This window comes from Halichoeres trimaculatus, unplaced genomic scaffold (assembly GCF_033239565.1).
Source record: "Halichoeres trimaculatus isolate MK-OKI-2021-1 unplaced genomic scaffold, fHalTri1.1 fHalTri1_scaffold_11, whole genome shotgun sequence".
NCBI lineage: Eukaryota > Metazoa > Chordata > Actinopteri > Labriformes > Labridae > Halichoeres > Halichoeres trimaculatus.
Window position 1 is genome coordinate 31400687 of NW_027437189.1, and position 24756 is coordinate 31425442.

The following is a 24756-nucleotide window of genomic DNA, read 5'->3' on the forward strand; positions in this document are numbered from 1 at the left end:
GTTTTACTTCATATGAGCCACATTCAAAAGGTCAGTCCAGGACAAGTCTTGTTTAAAGTTATTTAGAGACTAAAATAAGGTCTGAATTGCTTATAACAAAACTAGAATAGTGGTTTAATACAAGTAACTTTTTTTTGCTCCATTGGCAGATTTTTTTTTTACTTGTTACAAGCAATTCAGACCTCATTTTTGTCTTTAAATAACTTGGAACAAGACATTTTTCTGGATTGGTCAGGTGAATGTGGCTCATATTAAGTCCAAAAAGACATTTTTTACAGAAAAGAAGACAAAAAGGCTTGTCAAGATTTCATTTTTTTACATAGACTGTATAAAACATGGACGTCACCTGTCTGTTTCTAAAACGGTAAATGAAGCACATCGGCTATTGTGGCCATATTGGTAGTGGCAAGGGTTTCATGTACAGCTATAGGGCACCTGTTGTTCACGTGACCCTGAGCTGTGCCTCTGATTGGGGGAACTCACTATCTTAATATCGTCTGAATGGCCGATTTAGAAAAAAATTCACCCCGTACAGTGCATGGCGATAGTAAAAGTAGCGGCTCAGACAGGAGACGTTTTTTGAACCAGACTGTCAATGGGTTAATTTCTGCTTTGAAAACGGCTTTTTTTGTCTTGGTGTGTATGTGACTTCTGGTATTTCTGGAGCCAGCCTCAAGCGGACACACGAGAAACAGCAGATTTTAGCACTTCAGCATTGTCTCATATTCTTAGACCTGAGATTGCCGCTTGTTTTTTTCCAGCGTGTCAGCCAAAACGCTGTTTCTGTGTCAACGAGAGGCCGAAACGCAACAACACCTTTTCTTTTCATCCTGAAAACAGTTGTGGTGTAAACAGCCAGATAAAAGTGAGTTCCAACTTCTACACATTTGGCAGATCTGGTGTCAAGTTGGGTTCTTTCTCATTCTCCAGCTGTTGTGGGTGCCTAATGAAGGTAGTGATTCAGAGTATTTTAGACAAGGAACCAAAAGGTCAAAGGTCACACAGAAGGAAGACCTTCTGACCTTTTCCTCTGCTTCTAATTCCCACCTACAGAGAGCAAAAGTACAGCTCCATCTGGTTAATGTGCACTCACTCCTTTTCCATACAACCTTTAATATGATGATGGAAACAAGTTAGCTAGCTTTTTCAAATTCACTAGAAGACCCAAAGGCCTTGCACTGAGACACTTTGGATATTTTTAACAAAGCAATCAGGATGGAGAAGAAGAGAGGAGACTTGTTTTGCTAGGCCACTTAAACAGCATGATGAGAAATCTAAATCAGAAATCATTTAAACCAACACCATGAGCCTCAGTGACGACTGTATCTGCTTATATACTTATTGAATGCTAAGGAGACAGCGAAGCTAGCTGTTGAATATTCACCACTTGGTGACGCTTATCTAATCCCAGATGACCCACCCTCAATGATCCTGACCTCTGACCTGTCTGATAATGGTGGAGAGGGAAGAAGGAAATGCTGCTGTGCATATAAACGACCAGTTATGCGAATAAAGTCATTACCATGTAAAAGACTTGGCCTGTTTGTAGCGCGAGGAAATGAAACTGTATTATTGCACTTTTAGCGTTTTTAGCTTAAACTTGATTTAACTTGAGCTGCACTCTGTGAGGTCTAATAAGATACTTTTTTAAAGTGGTGAGCAAACAAGCAAACTGCCTTAAATACACAAGGCAAATCCCTGAACATTCAGTTTAAGAAATATGAGTATATAAATATCATCATCCATTAAACCAGTGTAACTGAAAGTGAAACGTAGAAAGGATGAGTGGATATATTATTCTTCATAAGCTCAGAGGTTAAAATCAGTAACTTTTTTATAAAAAGGAAATAAAAGAAGTTCAGTTTATAGGCCCAAACACAGAGTAGTAGTATTTTTACGCCTGATAGGCTACTGGAATGTGAGCAGGCCTCTTGGCGAGAGGTTGGCAGTCACGTTACTCTATGAGTCCTGCGGTTGTGATGGTTTGTCTGCCGGTAGTCGCGCTGTGATCCAGCCAGTCACCTCCTTCAGCACGGACTCAGCCACCTCAGGGAGGTCGTGGTGAAGCGCGTGGTAGCCTCCCTCGTAGATCTGACGAGGAAAGAAAGGAGAGCGTCAGAGAGATCCTTTAACAAGCGTTCAGATTAATGAGCTTTCCCAAAGCTAACAGGAAACACGGTTTGAAGACAGAGAAACAGATGAGTTTCTGTGTTCAGCTGATTCCCTGATATGATCTGAGGTGTCACACCTCATGAGCAGCACTTGATGGAACACATGCTTCACATTGCTGCAACAGAAAACACAAAGAAGTCACAGGCAACTCTTTTTTTTCTCACAGTTGAAGTTTTAACATTTGAATGTGTAAACTTCCTCTTTTGTAGATGCACTTTTTCACAAGGGAAGAAGAATTTAGTAGCCTCCAGTCCAACAGCCAGACTAAACCCAGGCCCTTCAACCCTCACTTCCCAGGCTTCAGACTGAGTTTGTTTCGAGCTACAGATATTTTGCTGTTTTGTCTTGACTTTTACTCCTCACATTCAGGAGCTGATTCAAAGGCTATAACAGAAGCTGGGTTTTTATTTCAGGATCAAGTTTTGCCTTATGAGTCTAAAGGCCCATTTATGCTCAACGCTAAATAGGAATCCTGATATGGAAGGAGCCTTTTGTCTGTGCTCTTTGTTAACTTCATCCATATTTCTTCTAAATGGCAACCTTCAGTCTGAAGATAGAGGACAAAGCTCTAAAATCTGCAGTTTCATGGGTGTCCACTTGAGGCTGGCTGTGGAATTACTTGCATTCACGAGCACACCAAGCCAAAAAAGACACATTCACAGTGTACATAAACATGTTTACAGCCTGGTACAAAAAATGACTCATGTCTGAATCTGTCTGTCTAATTGCTGATTTCACTTTCAACACACTCAACAGGGGGTACATTTTTTTTCTAACTAAGTGGTTTGAAATATATTAAGATCCCAAGTTTGCCAATCAGTGGCACAGCTCAGCTTGTAACTAATGGGTGCCCCATAGCTGTTAGTGTAGAGCAGGGGTCTGCAACCTGTGGCTCTGGAGCCTCATGCGGCTCTTTGGCTCCTTTGCAGTGGCTCCTTGTAGCTTTAAAAAATATCCTCAAAATGAAGATTTCTTTTTCCTTAACTGTCGACTCACTGGCTTATTATACATGCTTGATATTTGGCAAGTCATTAGTAAACTACTCAATCAATAATTTGCAAAATATTTTCTAAAAGTTACAAATTCAAGTGTTCTTTTAAAAAATGATTTTTTGCAATTAATGATTTTAATTGATGAAAAAAAAAATCAAGATAATTATTACTACATTGATGTTGGGTTTTTTTTAGTTTGACATTGTTTGAATTTCAAACATTTTTTCAATTTTTTGCAAATTTTTAAGATTTTTTTTTTTTTTTAAAGTTGGCAACTTTTTGAAATTTCAAAATTTTTAAGATTCTTAAATTGATTAATTGATTGATTGTTTAAAAAGTTTTTTTTTTGCAAATTTTTGGAAATTCACATTTTTTTGGAAGTATTTTTTAATGTTGATTTTTTAAATTCAAATTTGTTACAATTTTTAATTTTTTGAAATATTTACACATTTTTGAAAATTTGATTTTTTTTTTTTAATTTAAACTTCAAAATTTCTTGACAATTTTGCACATGTAAAAAATGTAAAAAAAAAAACTGAGACATTGCATGTTCATTTTCATTAATTTAAAAAAGCTTCTTGTTTGGAAAAATATTTACTCGATTTTAACTATGTTTAGAGTTTCATCCACTTAACAGTCTATTTTGTGGCTCTCAAACTATTTTAATCCAGGTGAGCTGAGGCAAAATGGCTCCTATGAAAGTAAAGACCCCTGGTGTAGAGACTCAAAGCCCGCCCCATTTCTCCATTCCATTAATATGGCAGCGCCAGCTTCAAAACTCCGTTTCAAAAACAGACAGGTGATGTCAGGGGAGACCATGTTCATCATACCGTCTATAATTTCTGTACATTTGCATAAAGCCTACGTATACAGGCCAAACAGAGCAGCACCACCAGAAACCGTAGGAGGCAGTGTTGCTGTTGCTACTTGATAAGTAGCTCTAGCGAGACATGAAGAAGAAATAACAAGGGTGGAACTTCATTCATTGGCTGTTTTTCAGATCACCTACTACATCCTACATGTGTATGTAGTATGTCACTACATACCACCTACTGCTTTTGCATGTAGTATGTGGTATGACTGTTGGGTCTGTTTTGTAGTATACTACTCTTGTTTCCAGTTTCAGAAGCAGAGCTACAAATTATGCTTTTTTTGCCTTTATTATAAATGTACAAAAATCTATGGGCAGATCTCTGTATTTTAGTTATTTTATTAATCATATCAAACAGAATCATCATTCTTGGTTTCTTATCTTACGCCAAAAGTTATATCGTTTACTGAAAATAAATTTGAAAGGGGTTTTTATTGTTTACAGCTGATGGAAAAAATGTATATATAATCCACTTGTGATTTAAACAGTGAATTAGCAGTTTATATGGGCTGATGAATTTTAGAAGTAAACACCTCTTTTATAACCAGAAGTGACAAGATTTACTGATATTCCTTTCTCATTACTTCACTTCTATCTCACGGACTGTCTGATGTTAGTGTTGTTGTATTGTAGTTGTAATGCTGACTCATTCCAGTAGATGCCAGTAGTTCACTAAAACCTGTCACCCTCATTGACAAACAGCATTAGCGCCGTGCATTGTGGGAAACAGTATGCCAGGTAGACTGGTCCGTTGCATACTGAGAAATTTTCCTGGATCAGTCGCACATCCAGGGATGTTTAGTACACTGCAGATTTTGCAAATTTTTGCATACTGACTACTACAGACTGAATTTCAGCTAAAATAGTCGGCACTGCTAGTGTAGTAGTATTTGGTTTCATTTTTTATTTTTCATCTGATCTTGTTTTCAGGCGGGGAGGAGAAAACTTTTTCATGCTCTGTAGATTCTGGTGATCACTTTGAACAGAATCTCTCATCCTTCTCTGGATGAAGACTGCATTTCCCATGAACACCTTTTCCCACTGGGGATTAGATACCATGGGATACAGCTCCTGTTTCTGAATGCAACTTTTCTGTGATCATGTTTTTTGAGGTAATTGTTGGAAGGTAAAATTCCTAACCACAAAGCGATGAAGATTTCATTTACACGAAATACTCTGTGAATGAACAAGCCTCACTTTTAATGTCTTATCTGAGCTTGGTGCTTTCTCGTGCATCATCACGGAGCCTTTGATGTCACACAGTTTGTCTGCGTCCCCGTGCAGGAGATAGAAAGGCCAGCTGATGGTCGGGATCTCCTTCTCAATACGGGCTGCTGCACCCATCAGCTGCACGCCGAATGACACCCGCATGCCGCCGTGATAGTTCAGCTCATCAGAGTCGTACGCCTCCACCTGGCGGGAAAAGGAAAAGATTCAAAGTTTGCACAGGTCTTTCCTTCACTTTGATGAAGGGCAGACTCAGACTTTTAGGAGAGTTCATGAACTTTGATTTGACCCTTTGAGTAAAACATTCTTCGTCTGCCTGTTCTTGAATTCTTCCAAAGATAAATGTTTACAAAAATGCAGCAATTTCCTATTTATTTCTTACTGTAACTATAGCAACAACATCTATGCCTCACATTGTTTCGTGGACAATGAGAAAGCAGCACTGTGAGCCTTGTGTTTATGTGCTGAGAATCTCTATTAAACAAGAATAATACATCTCATAGTTAAACCCCAAATATGGAAGAAAGTCAAGAGAAGAAATGCCCCTCTGGGAGATGCAGGCTATAAACATGAAAAGAATCCTGGGAATAAATATTAGAGTTGGCAAGTTAGAGTGAGGATGTAGAATAAATGGACGAGGGATGAGAAAAGAAAAACAGGAATATGAAGCCGATTGTTTTACTTTACGTTGGTTTGAATCAGAGTGGAAGAGCAGAAGATGCTCAATAACTCTCTGACATTAAACATGATTACTTTCAGGTGCACTCTGCCATCAGTCACATACACACACACTCTGGAGTTTCTCTGTAAACACTGCTGATAGCCCTCTCAAACAGGAGCAGCCTCTCAGGTCACATGTGCCTCTGCTTTGAATAAGAAATGACTGTAAGCTGAGACTTGACACCGGCCTGCTCAGGAGCTCAGACGAGTCACAGACTCTCACGTTCGGGTCGTTTTCTTAAAAGCTGGGGTCATGTAGTGCTACAGAAACATGTATACATGTGATAAACTGAGAGTTAAGCTTGGAAGTCTTTATTTATGTGAGTGATTCAGTTCTTTTATTGGGCGTGATGTGCTTGTTAAGATGTGATCTGCATCCAGAAACTTCTTTGTGTTGCTTTGTGTGTGACATAGAGGTGTAGTTTTTTAACCTGCTGATGAAGTCTGTGAGAAAGAGAATGTTTCATCTAAACCTGAGAAAGAGTTTCCTTCACATCTGGAGAAGTTATTCCTAAAAAGGGGAATTGTCTAAACCCCAGCATAGTTACACACATCCACACACATCCACTTCACCGCTTTTTGTGTTCATAAGCAAATTTCATACCCTTTAGGCTGCTTTGTTAAACACTGCAACAGTTTGAAAACAACTGTCACAATAAGTTATTCAAATGTTAACAAAATGATCTTATGACCAACATTTCACACGTAATATAGCTTCATTTGTTGTCAGATCATTTCATTACAGGAATAATTACAAGTAATACAAAAATACATTAATTAAGATTTATTCATTAGTTTCACTTTGACAGTCATGGCTGCTCTGTTGCAGGACAGCTTTAAGTGTATTACACTCAGGGATTGGTCCTGAATTAGGTACTTTTATAGGTACCGACTGAATTCTCTCAAAAGTACCACGTACCAATTCGTGTAAAATCAAAAGGCACCATGTTTAGGTACCTAAACTTATCCTTGTGACTTTGAGGGAGAGGAAGAGTAGGCAATTTTCCATGCTGGACATAAACACAGCATTGCAAGGTTATATATTGAAGAATAAATATGTTAAATTGATTTTTTATATATTTTTTTAATTAAACAAATTGATATTTTTATACCACATAAACAGAAATAAGTACAGAAAATTGGTACCATTGAGTACCAGTACTGATTGCCAGGTACTGGGCATTGGTACCATATTGTTTCAGATGTTAAAGGTACCCATCCCTAATTACACTGATAAATTTACACCTTTAATCAGTGTGAGAAATACCTGGCCTAGGGTGGTCTGAGACATCTTAACTGGCACAGGAGACCTCCCGAAAGCCTCACCTGCAAAACTCTGTGGGGTCTCTTGAGATTTATTTAAAACATGATTTTTTTTTAACTTGCTATTGTCAGTAAAAACTAGAGGTGGGTGAAAAAATCGTTGCTGTGATCACCTCCAGGTGCTGATTAGAGAAGAATGGGCTGCTGTCATTCAAGATTTTGCCCAGAAACTGATATCCAACATGCCGAGTTCAATTGCAGAAGTCTTAAAGAAGAAGGGTCAACACTGGGAATATTGAGTCTTTGCTTAAACTGGTTGGATTCTTCAATAAAAAAGTTGACACACGTATGGAATGCTTAAAGTTGTACTTCATTATACCAACACATCTGACAAAAGGTTTAAAAAAAATTTGGCAGCAAACCTTGTGAAATCCCAAATTTATGCCATTCTCAAAACTTTTGGCCACGACCGTGGGATAAATGCTGGTCGCCACTCACAAAAATACAACGAAGCTGTGATACCTGTGACAGAATGATCTGTACTGTAGTTCACTTGGAAGAAAAAAAAACCCAAGGAAGAAATGCAACAATTTGTCTTTTTTAAACTGAATCTGAACAAAGCAAATGAGCAGTAGGTGTGAAAACAGCCGGATACTATAACTGTGAGACTAAATGACTCAACAACCTTCAACAGACCATAAATAACAGCAGCAGCAGGATGTGGGATCCTACAGTAAACTCGTTCTGAGAGGCCTCCTATGTTTGGGAAACATGAATACACAAATGCAGGTAGCCAAAAAGTCGACACCGCTTAAACTGTGCAGAAACCACAGCACGCTCTCACAAGCATGAGTACGTGCAGCTAGAGGCGTGAAGACGTGCAGTCCTGTCTCCTGGTCTCCTCTAGTTCACCTTGAGGTGACACACTCACACACACACAAACAGAATCAGCAGATACAAAGTGAAGGTGATCATTTAGTTTGGTGTGACCTTGTGATTGCATCCTGTTGATGTCAGTCTGTGTACCTGTTTTCTTAATCACTTATTAAACAATACACCCCACCTAAAGTATAAGGACAGGACAAACACATGTTTTCTTTTTGGAAAGAGTTCAAAGTGTCATTGTTTACAAAACTTCACTTCCTGACTCCACTCAGGAACACATAATGGAGCACAGATCCCCTGAGACCTCCAAAAATTCAGCCCCTACCTGCGACCCCAACCTAAAAAAAACTAGCATGTCTCCCACCTCAGCATCTGTCTCTCACCTGCTTCTCGTCCCGTGACACCCATTTGGAGTCGATACTACCCAGAGTCAGGCTGGGCACCATGTGGTTAAGGACCTTCGCCAGAAAAACCTGTAAACAGTGAAAAACAAAACAGGCCGAGTGTTTCAGCTGATTTTCACACATCAACACCTCCCTTATGAATGTTTCTATTTCTCTCTGTCTTTTTTTTTCTCGCCATCTGCCTGGTGCTACAATGAGATACAGTTTTTATTTCAGTGTGTTCTGTAAAGTCACCTGTTTGCACCAAGTGTGTCTGTTTATATCCGTGCAGGGTTTTAAAAACACATTTCTTCCTGTTAAAACATGCTAATAATTCCTGAAACATGTCTCCTCTTCTCCTGCGCAGATTTTGACACCACTTCTGTCAGAGTTTGAAAATTGGACGCACTTGTTTCTGTGATTCAGGAGGAGACAGCTAATGCTGCTCAAGTGGTACTCAATGGTTCTCCAAACACAGAAAATAAAAGGTGTCAGTTTTGTAGTCATGAACCACAGCTGAGGGCTGAGTGGAGTAAGACCACTGTGAGTGCTTCACTGAAGAGCGTGACTTAAAGAGGAGAGGACAGAGAGTGCTACCTTGAACGGTGTGGCCGAATCTGGGTTCATCTGGACCATTGGAGCGATCAGAACCACTCCGGCGAAGTCGTTGGGCCTTTCACATGCTGTCAGGATGGAGATCGCACCACCCTAAAAAAGACAGATAACAAAATGTATCAGTTTTATATGAAGTGGAAGATGAATCAGCTGCTTATATCATCAACAGTGAGTAAATACTGAGATAAAGACAGCCAGTAGGTAGCAACTTAGTCAATAAAAACACCAAACCAAAACACAAAATCCATACATCCATTCAACCCTCATCTATTCTGCTCTGTTCCCCTCAGGACAGCCAGGCCTGGAGCACATCTCATCTGGTATTGATCAGGCAAGAGGCAGAGAGGAGCCAGGACACATGGACAGGAAACCGTTCACACTCACACTCACACCTAAGGGCAGTGTATAGTGACCAAACAACATGACGGGCATGTTTCTAATCCTTGGAATGGAGACGGAGGATCTACAGGGAACCCACACAAAAACAGAGCAAACATACAAACTCCACAGAGCTCCAAAGTCAGGTCAAAGTACGCCAAGGGTTGGATGTGTAGCACTTATACTGATATGAAAATAAATAAGGTGAAGTTCAGACGTTCTGCAAAAGTAAGTAACAGTATTAATTTTATTGGTGTAAGAACCCTTTATGTACCACTTTTCAACAGTTTAAAAAAAATTATGGATAGGGAACATGAAACCTCATTTCACAGACCCGTGATTCCTATTGTTTTCTATACATCACATAAGGTGCTTTTGAAGTTTCATTTTAGTTGGTCCATGTAATAGCTTATTTCCTGTCATCAGTGTTGTCAGCTGACCTAATGAGTGTCACATGACATCAGCTGGTCCTGGGAGAACCACCTGACTTTAATGTGACCTGAAACCAGCATTTTTAAATGGCTTAGGAGTGTGACAGGGTTTAAAATGAGTCTGAAAGACAGATTCAGTTTGACATAGTCTGTAGAACATGCACTGATAAGTCTGCAAAAAGGCAAACCTTAATTATCTTTACTGACTTACTCTATGAGATCTTGTTGATTTACCGACAAAATCTTATTTGGTTATTTACCTTGTGGTATTCGTTACATACACAGTCCAAGGCCCGTATGCACATTCAGTCATTAAACATGAGGACCATTGGTCTTCACGTACCATTATGGAACGGCCCATTTAGCTGCAGCATTACTCGCATGCACAACTACAAATAATCAGCCATTTAACTTATCACACCATGAAAGAGACAGGTACAGATTATGTCATAATTTGAGGAAACCTCCTTGAAAACCCCATCAAACAAATTCAAATTCTGCATGGCTACTACGCTTTAACAGTGATAAACCTTGCAAGTGGTAACAGTGTGACTGAAAGACGACCAAGAAAAACATTTTTCAGAAGAAGAGTATAAAATGAACAAATGCTGTCACCAGTGAGTCAAGAAAAAGGGAAGGTTTGGCTAAAGCTCTTGAACAGAGTAAATGCAATGTGGTGTTTCTGAGCGCACAGTAGAAAACCTCGAAAATAAAATAAACAACAAGAAAGCTCCTTTGAGGAACAAGCACTGCAGCAATACTCCCAGTACACTGTAAACCCGGAAAAGTTGAGTTTACTTGAAAAACGCTTGTAAACCCGTTACATTAAAAAAAAACTAAGTAATGAAACAAGTTTATTTACCTAAACATCTTAAGTAGTTACGATTATTATGGAAAAACATTCTAGTGGATGTCTTAAATCAAATAAACCTGATGCTTATTTGTTACAAATTAAAATATGGAATAATTTTAAAAAATGTTTGATATCACTGTAAAATATAATAAGTTGGCCTTACTCAAAACTGAAAGATGTGATATCAATAAATTTACCTTATGAATTAAGTTAATGTAATAATAATAAAAATTGAAGCAGATCTGAACAACTAAGTTAAATAACATTTTAAAGAACAGCTGAGTCTTACATCCGCAGCGTTCCCTCCTCACTCATGGTTACAAACGCCATCACAACAAAAATCATCTCTAATTTCATAACTTCAGTTACCGTGAGTGAGGAGGGAAGGCAGTCGATATGAGACCCTGCTGTACATTTAAGTATTGTTCTTCAGGGGGCACAGGTTGTCTGAGCCCCACGGCACTGACCGGTGGTCTGTGTGCCATGGCGCAGGCTCTTGTACCTACTGACAATTGCACTGGGCCTAATGGTTAATATATTAATAAATGAAATGTTGGCTGAACTATCATGCTTTGTAGGTCAATTTTGAAATTAGGAGTAAAAAAATATAACTATATATATTTGACACAGTCAGTCCACGCCACATAGCATGGACAGCTGATCAATGCCACAAGGAGCACAGACAGCTGGTCCACGCCGAGCTGGTGCCACTGCTGCACGTCTAGAAGTTCAGCAGGGTCTCATATCGACTGCGTCCCCTCCTCACTCACGGTTACAAATCACAGTCACAAACTAATGATTTAAAGTTGTGCTTTCTTAAACAATAACAAAAGTTAAATCTACTCTGAAATCATCATGCAAACAGGCCCAAGACTTTAAAGTCTAAACTGGTCCGTTAGATGACAATATGTTCGAAGCTCATACATCAGCCATAACAGAGACTGTGAGGATGGGTCTGAACCACAGTAAGGTTGTTCAACAACATCGTCTCTGACATGCAGAGTTAACATGTATGTCACCATCAAACCTGAGCTTCAGGTCTCCATATTCTAAAAAAGGACCAAGAGAAGCACTTTTTAGGGCACCCGTTAATTTGAAATGTGAATATGGAGCATTAATCCAAGAGTAGAAATACCTCTAGATATCCTGTTTGAAATGTTGTCATCAATGATTTCATCTTCATATCATCAACTTTTATGTTGTTGATGTGAGTTGATGTAATGTGAGACAAACTTCCATTAAAAAAACTAGAATCAACAGTGGAAATAATCAGTCTGCGCATAACAAATAAGCTGGTGAATTGGAGATTTTTTCTGAGACAAAAGCAAACTTGAGCTACATGAAAAGACAAGAAGTAAAAACTCCTTGAAGTCAGGAGAAGATGATCTGTAACAGACTACAGGGAGTGTCGTTCCTCCTCACAGAGTGGGAAGGTCTTGGGGAAAAGTGGGTGAGAGGTTCAGATGAGAGGAGCAGTGGGAAAACTCCTCAGAGGTCAAGAAGAACATAAAACAATCTGTCTTTTGTTCAGGCGGGTGTGAGTTTCCACCCAGAGCTTTTGTTGTTTCTGCTCTGTACAGCCGAGAGGAGAAATGTGAATGTGAACCCACGGCTTTTAGGCCCGAATGTCTCCTGTGGAGTTCAGGGAACATCAAGGAAAGGGCCACACCTTGGCTCCCAAGCTGACATGGAGGATTGTGATTTAAATTCTGGGATGTAGGGCCGAGACAATTAGCAGCTCTGCGGCGGCCAAGATTCTAATCAATTAGCAATGGTTCACTTTGTGGCGTGTTTTTTCCTCATATGCAACAAGTTCAAGAATCTGTGCCAGGACACACACTCACACACTCACACACACAACCAGAGTGATTCTGCATGAGTAAACCTGTCCCTCTCTTCCTGGAAACTAATTGGCTTCAACTTTGTGTTGAGAGTTCTTTGTCACCTTTGTGAATATTCATCAGACTGGGGCCAAAGACAGGATCTCTTCACCCAAAGAGGCACCCAAACGACAAAACATTTCCCACCAGAAAACCTCACTTTCAAAGCACAGAAGCAGACTCTGCAGTCCGCATGCATATGCCCACACAGAGCAACAATAAGAGGGCGGCCCACTGTTCCCGTCTTCCTTCAGAGTCTGTCTTTACCAAACAGATCCCAACACATCATCACATCCGACCGTCACATCTCACTGATCAGCTCAACACGTTTTTCTGCTTAAACAAGACGATGAGCGGGGTAATGTGCTGCAGAAGCTCATTCTGGGCCATGCCACACACACACACACACACACACACACACACACACACACACACACACACACACACACACACACACACACATTTTGTCTGGAGGGCTCTGGTGATAGAGTGAGATAAGAATGAATGGGGAAAGAAGAGTGAGGAGGACAGAGAAGCTCTTATAGGAGCTTATTAGAGCCCTCTGTGCCTGATCTCGGGCTGAACTTTGGCTGTACAGATGAATACATGTATTGTATGAATTCTGTGTTAGAACAGAGGGTGAAGCTGAACTTTCAAAAATAGCCCACAGAACATTTAATGGACTGCAGGGCGATTTAAGTGACATTATATGGACTGAAGAGCTTTAATGCTGACATTTCAAGGTGGTGATATCAGACACAGCAGCACCAGGAGAAACAGCTCACCTAGAACACACTGAGCGGTTAACACATGGACACATGAAGACTGAAGTGTTAATACGTGAAGGGAACTTGAGATGGTGACCGGTTAGACTGCTTCTTAACAACAACCTGCTAATACAGACATTCCCCCCTTAGTAACTCTAAATGAGGCTTAAGATAAATGGTGCAGACAGCAGACACAACCAGGGAGGCAAGGCAAGGCAAGTTTATTTGTAGAGCACAATTCATACACAAGGCAATTCAAAGTGCTTTACAGCTAACATAAAATAAAATCACAATAGGCAAAATAAAATCATTGCATAAAATCACATCATAAAACATTAAAAATGATTAATTAAATTAGAAGAGGAGAGTGCAGATAAAATACTTTCAGTTATTGTATGCTATGCTGAACAGAACTGTTTTCAGCCGGGCTTTGAACATTGTCAGAGTTGAGGCCTGTCTCACATCTTCTGGCAGACTGTTCCAGATTTTGGGGGCATAAAACTGGAATGAAGCCTCACCGTGTTTAGTCCTGACTCTGGGCACCAGCAGGAGACCCCTCCCTGAGGTTCTCAGAGACCGAGTTGGTTCATATGGTTCTAGCATGTCCAAGATGCACTTTGGTGCTAGACCATGAAGGGACTTGTAAACAAGCAGAGCTGTTTTGAAGTCTATTCTCTGAGCCACAGGAAGCCAGTGCAGAGACCTGAGCACTGGACTAATATGGTCGTATTTCCTGGTTCTGGTCAGGACCCGAGCAGCAGCATTCTGGATGTACTGCAGCTGTCTTACAACTCGTTTTGAGAGTCCAGTGAGCAGGCCGTTACAGTAATCTAACCTGCTGGAGACAAATGCGTGGATCAGTCTCTCTAAGTCAGGTTTAGACACTATTCCTTTAATCCTGGCAATGTTTTTGAGATGGTAAAAAGCCGCTGATGTTATTGATTTATGTGGCTGTTAAAGTTCAGGTCTGAGTCCAATATCACCCCTAGATTTCTAACCTGGTTACTCACATTTAGAGAGAGAGTCTGAAGGTGACTGATAACCCTTTCTCTTTGTTTCTGTGGGCCACAGACAATGGTTTCCGTTTTGTCTGAGTTCAGCTGGAGGAAATTATTCTGCATCTACACACTGATCTGTTCAACGCAGCGACAGAGTTAATCTACAGACCCATGTTCGCCTGCCGTCACTGACACGTAGATCTGAGTGGCATCAGCATAGCTGTGGTAGGACACATTACAGCTACGTATTAGCTGACCCAATGGGAGCATGTACAAATTGAACAATAGGGGTCCCAGGATTGAATGCTGAGGAACACCACAGGTCAGGGTCATTTGGTCTGAGACACAGTTACCAATTTCAACAAAGAAAGTCCTGCCTTCGAGATAGGACTTGAGCCAGCTTAAAGCGGTACCAGAGATTCCCACCCAGTTTTCTAACCTCTGTAATAAGATCACATGGTCAACAGTGTCAAAGGCAGCGCTCAGATCCAGCAAAACTAAGACTGAGACTTTGCCTGCGTCTGTGTTCAGGCGGATATCATTAGTCACCTTGATCAGAGCTGTCTCAGTGCTGTGGTGGGGCCTAAAGCCTGATTGGAAAGTATCAAACACATTGTTATGCAGGAGAAAGTCAGTAAGCTGTTGGTATACAACTTTTTCTAGGACTTTGCCTAAGAATGGCAGGTTTGATACAGGCTGGTTGTTATTCAGTACTGTGGCATCAAGACTGCTCTTCTTCAGGAGAGGCTTAATGACAGCAGTTTTTAAGGCCTTTGGAAATGTTCCAGTCTGAAGGGAGATGTTGACCAGATGAGTGAGTTGTGGTAACAAACTGCTCAGCACAGACTTTAGAAATCTAGTGGGTAAGGGAGCAGCAGGAAGTCCCTAAAACATGTTTATCTATGATTATGGATGGGTACCTTTCATATTTGAAACAATACAGCACCAATGCCCGGTACCTGCTAATGGCATCAGTACTCAACAGTACCAATTTTCTGTAATTTTGTGTGTGTTTATATGGAAGTAAATATCAATATGTTTGACAGTTAAATTTCAACATTTTTCAATTGATTTTAGATGAATCTATACTCAGCACAACTGACAGAAGTACCTAATTCAGTCTTGAGGTGGGGAGGTGAGGGGAAAAAATTGATTCACATATACATCAGGATTTTTTCTGCTACGATATTAAAATCATCAATCTTTGTCAATCTTTTTTCAGCTAACTAAAATTCTTCATTTCAGTCTTTGTTTATAAACTGGATTGGAATAAAGTTACCACCTCTCTCCAGCAGGGGGCAAAATGTTTCTCTCTGACTAATGTGATGCACATTTTATAGGAAAATATGGCTCCTGATATAGTTTGTAGACACTATCATCATCATTTAACTTTTTCCCATGGTCTAGTGTTAAAAAAGCAAACTTAAAATAGCAAAAATCGGAAATATTGAAGAATAGCAATTCAAATCGAATCTCCACCCTCCCAAAAAAAGCAGCATCACAAGAACAGCATAATGTCCCAGCCCTAGTACCCATCCCTCTCTATGATTAGTTTATTTAACAACTGAGCATATCGTCTCCGTTGCTAAGCGCTGCCCAAGTAGCTGCCTGTTGCAGCAGCTCTCTCGTCTTTGTCCATTTCATGTAATTTTTTCGTCTCTTTTTCGTCATCTTTGTATTTGGAGTGGATCATCACTTTGTATGGTTCATTTTTGGTCATGAACACCAAACTTTCTGTGGCTTCAGCGATATTTTTACTACTTTTCTCCTGTGTTTGTCTGGAGATCAATGCTAACTAGTGGGGCTTGATGATTTCCCTCGAGCTGAGGAGGAGGAGGTGAGGACGATGTGCTGGTTCTCAGGTGTGAGCTGGGAGCTGACAACGTGGACCTGTCCTTCCATCCATCGTTGTTGGGAACGTGGGATCTAGCCCCGGGGATGGATGAGCTAGCTGTGCTAACCCAGTGGCATCGTGCTGTTCACGGACGTGGCTGACTGAGCTGACATCGGACGCCGGCGCCACATCGGAGGAGCTTCACCTGCTGAGAGCAGACAGGATCCAGGAGACAGAGACTGAACAGACTGCTGGGGAGGCTCAGTCCTGGACCCTGTGGAGGTGGAGACTGGCTGGGCTGGAGAGTGGTGGACGAGTGGTGGACGAGTGGTGGACGAGTGGTGGACGAGTGGTGGACAGGCTGTTGTCATCTATTTTCTTATGGACCTTTTTGCACTTTCTATACTCTTTCTTACTTTTGTTTTCTTCAATGCTGCAGTGACTCCTGATTTTCCCCTCGGGGATAAATAAAGTATTTTCTATTCTATTCTATTCTATTCTATTCTATTCTATTCTATTAAGAAAAAACTACAGACCCAGCTTGTTCACGTAAAACCAAATATATGAAGTATCTTCTGTTGTCTCAGGCCGTGGAATCTACAGATTCAGACCCAGCTCTTTGTGAACACCTCAGCACTTTATGAACACTCTATGCTCAGTCACCACATCACAGACCAGCCTCCAGTTTGAGCCTCACGCCTTCTGCACACTCCTCAGCTCTGACCCTGGATTCCTCCTCCGCCCTCCTGCCCTTCATCAATAAATTTTGACTGTTCTCCTGCCTCCGGGATCTGTGTTTGGGTTCTAGCTTAAACAACTGGTTACAAACCACAACAGGATGCTGAACATGAAGATGAGGATGATGATGATGTGGTTAGTTAATAATCTGAATGATGACAGATGATCTTGCCGTGTGTGGAGATAATTAACGATAAATAAAAAACAGTAAACACTAAAAACACTTTGCCTCTGGTGCTGCATGTCAGCGCCTGAGTCTGACTGAGCTCAGAGCAGTTTGTGGGACTCAGTGATGCTTTTCTTCTTTTCTGGATCCTTGTTAGTGTTGTACATATGGTGCCTTCACTTCAGGTCATGAGAACATGCGAATGCCCCTTTTTTATGGTATTCACAACATTATTTGTCACATTTTTATTAAAACTTCCAGTTCACAAATTGTGATGAGTCTCAAAATGTATGGAGTCCAATTTCACATGAATGAATTATGTTATCAGGAAAGTGACAGGGTTTGCAGTAAGAGCAGCAAAATGAGCCAACAGTAGCAAGAAAAAAACTTTGTTGTCTTTCCTTGTGTTCCTCTGCTGGTGTTTTAATGAAAAAATAGAGATTCAGTATCCCCACATAAAAAGCAACAAAGGTTGAACTTTTGTCATCCATGTCTCCATGTTCTTATTTGGTCACCACTTGAACATCAGGCCCATTTGAAGGCAGTATTACTCTCAAAAGTGTGCAACTTTGAATGAAAGCATCCGCTCAGTAAAAAAAGGAGTATTACGCTGTATAAAGCTGAAACAGCAAACTGGAGAAAGAGTGGCTGATGATTTGACTCGATCAAACTCAGAAAAGTTGGCTCAACATAAGAAGAAACTGAATAAGTAATAGATCCTGAGAGAGACGTACGTTGGAAAGCTGAGCAAACAAACCAAAGGCCCTCAACAATGACAAACCATTACATAAGGCTCTGGCATGAAGGAAGTAGGACAAATGATCCGCAGCCAGATACCCTGATGGAGAAGGAGGGAAATGAGGAAGAGTGAGAAGAAGCCAGAGCTGAAGGCTTTTGTAAGGATTCCCATGAGATGATGCAACGCTGACAAAACGCTCCAGTTCTGCTCCTCCATGTGAGATGGAGAGAAGACTGTGAAAAGCTGACATCAGTGTGGTGACACAGACGCTAACGTGCAACTGTAACTGTAGCCTCAAGTGTCCACATTAAGAGGACGTGTGTGCTCGCTGCGCCTCGAAATTTAAGAAACTTTTAAAGACTTTTTAAGATGAACAGCCAGACTTCTCTGGCCAAGAGATAAAAGTTGCTCATCAGTGGCCTGAAGCTGGATAAGCTGTGGCGGAAAGACAGATGGATGGATGGTAGCAAAATTGATCAGTGTGCTAATTTGCACACAATAACAATGCTAGCAGGTATTTAAGAAAAAGATGTGTCTAAAATAATTTTTCAAATAATACTACAGGATTTTTTTTTGTTGCCCATTTTATCCCAATTCCTTTATTTTTTTCATAGTGAGTTCCTTTAAGCTTATACAAAAAGACTAACAGTGTCAATGCCTCATATGCTGTTTTCTACAATTTTTTTACATCTTTATTTGAAAAATAAAATCAGAAAGCAGGACAGCCCTACTGTAAAAAGCAAACCAAAAAAGAAGGTACTGCAACTTAATTTACAACAATTCTTTACACAGTTTCAGTACCATACAGCTTTCTGTTGCTAGTAATGCTAGTAATTTTTGCTACTGTGGTGGAAAATGAAGAAATTACAGGGAGTGATGGGAAAAGCAGTTCTTTTCAGTGAACTGAATCACTTGAATCTGTTCAGTAAAATGAGTCGTTCAAAAGATTGATTCTCCAAATCGTTCAGTACTTCTCTGCTTCTAAACTGAAACATGGCCGAACGTTAACTTCTGCTCGTGATCATAGTGAGAATAGCTGGTGGTGAATAAAAATGAGCCAATGAACTGAGAGTTTAGTGGGATAAAGCTGCAGTTTGTAAACTGGAAGCTTCTAAAATAATGACATATATTTCCCCCGATTGTTCTGTTTACTTTGTTCATTACAGAGATCACTCTCTGACTGTCTGACTGAGGGGCCGTTTACACGACAACGGCTTTAGGGTGAAACGCAAAAGTTTTGTTGCGTTTCAGCATCGCGCTTACATGGAAACAGAGTTTCAGCCGACCTAAAATGCAAACTTTTGAAAACGGCCTCCAGAGTGGGATTTTTCTGAAACGCTGCCAACACCATTGCCGTGTAAACAGAATCTGCTGACTGTCTTTCAACAAAATGAGCATCTGTTGCTCCACTATTGCACTTAGTATTCCCCAATGCACCAGATGATCGGCCCAACTCCACTTCACTGGAGATCTCCCCAAAGCTGCTTCTGGACAAGACAGTTATAGTGCCACCTACAGGCCTGGCATGCTCACTACAGCGTTTTCAGTCCATCAGCGTTTCCGTGTAAACACAGATTTTTTCACTGCTTTTCCATGTTTTCAAATGAAATGTTGTCGTGTAAACAGGAGGAGAGACACTCTGAAGCAGAGCTGCCGTTCAGTACGTTCAGTGAACGACTGTCTTAGTGATTCATGTTGGAGGCATATGAAACCAAAATGATGACTTTAATTTTTTGCATTAAAATAAAATTTGGAATTGAAAACACTCTATCAAACTGGAAAAAAAAACATTGGCATTGAAAAATGTGAATTATAATGGCAATGGCATTAATATGTTTTGCTGAAGTTAAAAACTCGGACATCCCATGTTATATTATTCATTTTTTATTTTTCAAATAAACTTTTGTATTGGTATGTTTTTGAGTTAAAATCATGATACATTAATTTTTTGATGCCACTGTTTTCTCTTTTGGCGTGAAGAGGTTCCGTTTCCAAATTATTTGCGAATACCACAGCACTTGGCTGGACCCCATCAGACTTATGAGACCCTCAAGTGTGAAACATCCACAAGTTCACCTGGAGCTCCAAAACCACAAGTAAGCCTGTCTGTTATTGCTGTTGTTTAACAAGAAGTGAATGGATTAAAAGTAGTTTTGAAAAGTTTAATTTAAACAAATCATTCATGCCGTTCACTCGCCAATGTCAGGAGTTTTGCAGTTGATGTCATAAATGAAGACCTATTAAGAGTCTGAAGGAAAAGCGAACCTTTAGATCAAGATCAGCTTTTTGGACACTTTTTTCAGTTTTCTTTGGAGATTATAAGAAATGACTGCTGACAGATTTCGGTGCAGTCAGAGAAGCTACTGGCTGTAGTTCAGGTCATCTAAGAACAAGGGAACCACTGCTTCCCTGAATATCCACTTAGGCAGCTCCAGAGTCTCCGCAGGATGTTATCATTGGAGCGGCGTCTCCGACAATACTGTAAAACCCACAGGTGGTTTCCATTGTGTCATGTAAGCCAATGTTAAACAGAGTCACAAACAAACAGAGGGGAAGAGGAACAGGCTGATAGAAACAGGATGAGGACTCACAACAGTGGGAAGCTGGGAAATGAGGCCTGTAAAAACACAGTGACATAAATTTGGATTAAGGTTTCACAAACTTCATGTGGTGGTTTTTATTGTTTTTCCAGGTTAAAAAGAAGACGGGGAAGAGGCTCCAAAACACAAGAAGGGTCAAGGGGGATAAAAATATGAACACAAAGTCATGAGAAAGTTATATTAAAGGAAAACAAAGAAAGGATGAGTCAAATTACAGCTGCATTCCTTTACCAACCAGTCAAGTTGAGGTCAAATCATGGTTAGCCTCAATTACATCGAGAGGTTAATCTGTCTTTCTTTCTTTCTTTCTTTCTTTCTTTCTTTCTTTCTTTCTTTCTTTCTTTCTTTCTTTCTTTCTTTCTCATGTGATTGTCAGTGAACTCCTCCAGTGACAGCAGGAGTTGTGGCATGAGGGGGAGATAGTGCAATTATTTGGGAGGGAGTTTAGCCCCGTTTCCACCAACTGGTCCGGTATGGATCAGTACAGTTTGGTTCCGGTTGGATTAAAACCTGATCTTGTTTGTGTTTCCACAGCCAACAGTGCCTTGCTTGGTAAGCAGTGTGTAAGCTGGATACCGATAGCCGCGTCATCTTCGCAATGGCGTGATGGCATAGCAGCGCGACACAGTGTACCCCGCTAATAAATCCCTGTAGGAAGAAGAATATGACACACAGTGGCGTTTTTCTCCCAGAGGCCAAGGGAGGCCATGCCTCTCTCTTTTTTAAAACTGTAGCTGTGATTTCATGAAAATACTCCTTTTTTACAGTTTCTGCTAATTCTTCTGTGCTTCATCACTGTCATCTCTTCCTTATTTCTCTCCTCTGCTCATTGAGCATTTTATGATGTGTAAAACAGCGCCCCCTAAATGTTATGTGGCGAATGAGTGGTGAAAATGCGATATTGCACACTGTTGTCCACAAGGAGGCCAAGCAGAGTTGGCGTCCCTTGGTGAAAAAACAAGAATGATTAACCAATCAGATGAGGCTGCGGTCATGACACTGCTCACCTGTGATTGGCCAGGACTGTGTCAAGGGAAGCCACCCCGTCTTTGGCCTCAAACCAATCAAATCACAGTATCGTCATCATCAAGCCACTGAATGAAATCAGGGAGATTAGCACATTAGCAGTAAGCATGAAGCGGCCGGTTGTGCGTTTAAGTGGGCGGTTGAGTCAATTGATAAGATATTTAAGCTAAGACAAGAGGACAATGTACGTGTGTGAATGAGTGACTGAGGGTGGGAGAGTGAAAGGGCGTGTGTCGGTGTTCAAAGTGTCGGTTACATAACAAGCGTGTGTAAGTAAAATGAGCGCTCTCTGGACGCTTCTAACAGGTCATTCCATTACATAAAATAGTGATATACAAGCTGCAATATAGTCTTTTATGTACCCCACTCCCTAAAAAACATACAGATTAGAGGCTTTGTCTCACTTGGCTTCCTCATAAAAAGTCCCCACGCCACGCAACTGGTGACACAGTAGACAAAGAGCAACGATGGAAGACATCCAGCAGTTCCTCTCTTTTATGAATGTCATGTGGATCTTTGTTACAAAGAACAATCAAGCTTTGTTGATAGATTGTTCTTTATTACTGCTGTCACACGGAAAGTGACGATTCTTTCGACCAATCAACAGACTGCAGTGTTTCTAGCTCCACCTTCTGGGGTCGGATTGGTATGTGTGGCACCCAAGCAGCAACCTCCGGTCTAAGAATATGAGACAATGTGGAAGTGCTAAAATCTGCTGTTTCTCCAGTGTCTGCTTGAGGCTGGCTCTGGAAGTACCAGAAGTTACATCCAAGCCAAACAAAGCCATTTTCAAAGCAGAAATTAATCTTTCTACAGCCTGGTTCAAAAAACGTCTCATGACTGAGTCGTTAATTTTACCATCAGAACATGCGGTACGGGGTGAGCTATTTTTTACCTCGGCAGTTCAGAGGATAGTAAGATCGTCAGCTCGTCCAATCAGAGGCAAAGCTCAGGGTCACGTGACCAACAGGTGCCCTATAGCTGTAAATGAATGAAGTCCTTGCCACTACCAATAAGGCCGCTTTGGCGATGTGCTTCATTTACTGATTCAGAAACAGACGGGGAGACTTGCGTCCATGTTTTATACAGTCTATGGTGGCACTCCAACAGAAGGACACCAAAAAGTGGGATGGTACAGGTCGTAACTGGGGAATCTGTCACCGTTTCAGTCAAAGGAAACACCACAAAATGCATGCTGTACCAAAACAAACAAAATAAGAAATATAATAGAATAAAAGGATAGAAAAAAAAAAAAGATAAAAGTCTTCTAGGAGCTTATCGCCACAAGGAAAAGTTGGGAAAAGAGATCCAGAAAAGTTGTTTTAGCAAGACTGACATTTGGTAAAAATTTTGTCGCTTTGTTATCTATGTAAATTAAAAAGAATTTGGGTTAATAATTGTTTGGTTTAGTTCCAGGTGATTATTACGCAGAAAGTAATAAAATTCCCTTGAAACAACAGTGAGGACCCTGTGACCTCTGACCTCAGACAACCACTTTTCCTTCAAGCGTTTCATGGATATTAAGTTTACAAGACTGGTAAAGATGGATAAATGAACAAAGAGAGGAGGCTCATGGGACATGACAGGAAATGAAAGCAGATAACTGTTGGACATGTGGAGCCACTGACACGACAGCCAGAGAGAACACCTCATTAAATGTCAGACGGTGGGATGTAGTGTCAGCAGGAGAGAAAACAAAGGATTAAAAAAAGTGGCAGAGAGAAAAGAGAGGGTGTGAGAATGTACTGCTGCGACTTTGGCCGGCTCTGTCTTAATATTTACAGACTCTGATGTCTAAACAGGCGCTCAGCCTCCATCTCCCAGTTTAATTTACACAACACGACCAGCGCCTGCGCTCCAACCACCTCGGGTTGTTTTGGACTCAGCCGCACTCGTTCTATAAACAGTCCTGTTGCGCTGTGAAGCATCAGCCGTAAAATGTTTGCAGGAACAGAAGAACAGAAGACTAACATGGAGGATTTTTCAACGCAGCTAAAAGCTTCATTGATAGCCTTCAGTTAAAAATGACCTTATTTACAAGGGGAGGGAAAATAACATCTACACAGAGAACTGTGCTCAGAGTAAATCTTTTGTCTGAATCATGAAGAGACTCTTCTTTCATAATAAAAGATGCTGTGATGGCAGACTGACTCATGAGTGCAGTCTTTTCACAAATCATAAAATTTTGTGTCAGATTTTCAACACTGACACTTTTCTCATTTTCCCAGAAGATATCAACTCCACAAGCCAAAACGACAACAAAGTCATTTACAACATCTAATGGATTCATGAGCCATGAGGTCGGGGGCTCTTTCTCAAACTAAGTCGTTAAAAATGTTTCTCTGCCTCAGTATTTCATCAGTGTGCAGTGGATAAAACACCAAACTGTTAACACTGCATGGAGCGGGATAAATAAACGTCCTGCTATGAGCTGAAAGACTAAAACCAGTGCATCTTCTCACAGCCAAACACACATTTCCTTTACGTAATGTCGAATACTGGAATGCTTCATAAAAAAAAATACATGAACCTATAAGTGCAGTCTAAAAATACAGAGCCTGAGCAGCTTCTTCTTCTTCTTCTTCTTCTTCCAATAAAAACAAGCTTTTCAGCTTTGGCATTGATTTAACCTACAAAACACTGGCAGAAAAGCTTTATTATATAACAAATCACTACTGTTTGCGCTCTGATCGCTGTGCAGAGAGTTAGTGGGTCACAGAGCCCAACAGTGAGAGGAGTGTTATTGAATGCAGCGCTGTAAAAACATGAATAAACAGATCAGTTAAAAATAGCTCCCTGGCCAGCCTTGAGGCTGTTCTGCCTTTATGTAATTTTTCTCAATGAACATCCGTATGATACTGTAAGTCTGCAGGTTTCATAAAGCAACATGTTGGACACGTTTACATTTCTGGGAGCTATCTGTGCTGAATTCAACCCAATAATAACCCTTAAAAAATACACAAAGAAAACACATTTCTAAGAGACCTAAATGTCTGCATCTCATGTAGCAGCAGCATGTTTCTACAACAGTATCTGTTAACAGTATCTACAAAGCTGCTTTGATTCAGTATTGACTAAGATTTTGCATTTAAAGATAGCGTTTCTTACTTTCGATGTGCACTGTAAAAAGGGAATCTTCAATCACTTGAAGTGATGTAATTTTTTAATCAACCCAACTCATTACTTTTAAGTTAAGGTTTCCAATGTATTTTTGTGGA

General features: G+C 40.5%; 1 protein-coding gene across 2 annotated transcripts in view; it reads right to left on the reverse strand.

The window, feature by feature from the left end:
- Positions 1-434: 434 nt before the first annotated feature.
- The window catches only part of mgll (monoglyceride lipase), a 65538-nt gene continuing 41216 nt past the window's right edge, over positions 435-24756 (reverse strand). For both annotated transcript variants that reach the window (XM_074681527.1, XM_074681526.1), the window contains 4 exons: positions 9111-9221; positions 8514-8603; positions 5233-5448; positions 435-2091 (listed from right to left, as the gene is read on the reverse strand). In XM_074681527.1, the coding sequence (XP_074537628.1) occupies positions 1960-2091; positions 5233-5448; positions 8514-8603; positions 9111-9221 (549 nt within the window). In that variant the 3' untranslated portion in view covers positions 435-1959. The remainder of the gene's footprint in view (positions 2092-5232; positions 5449-8513; positions 8604-9110; positions 9222-24756) is intronic.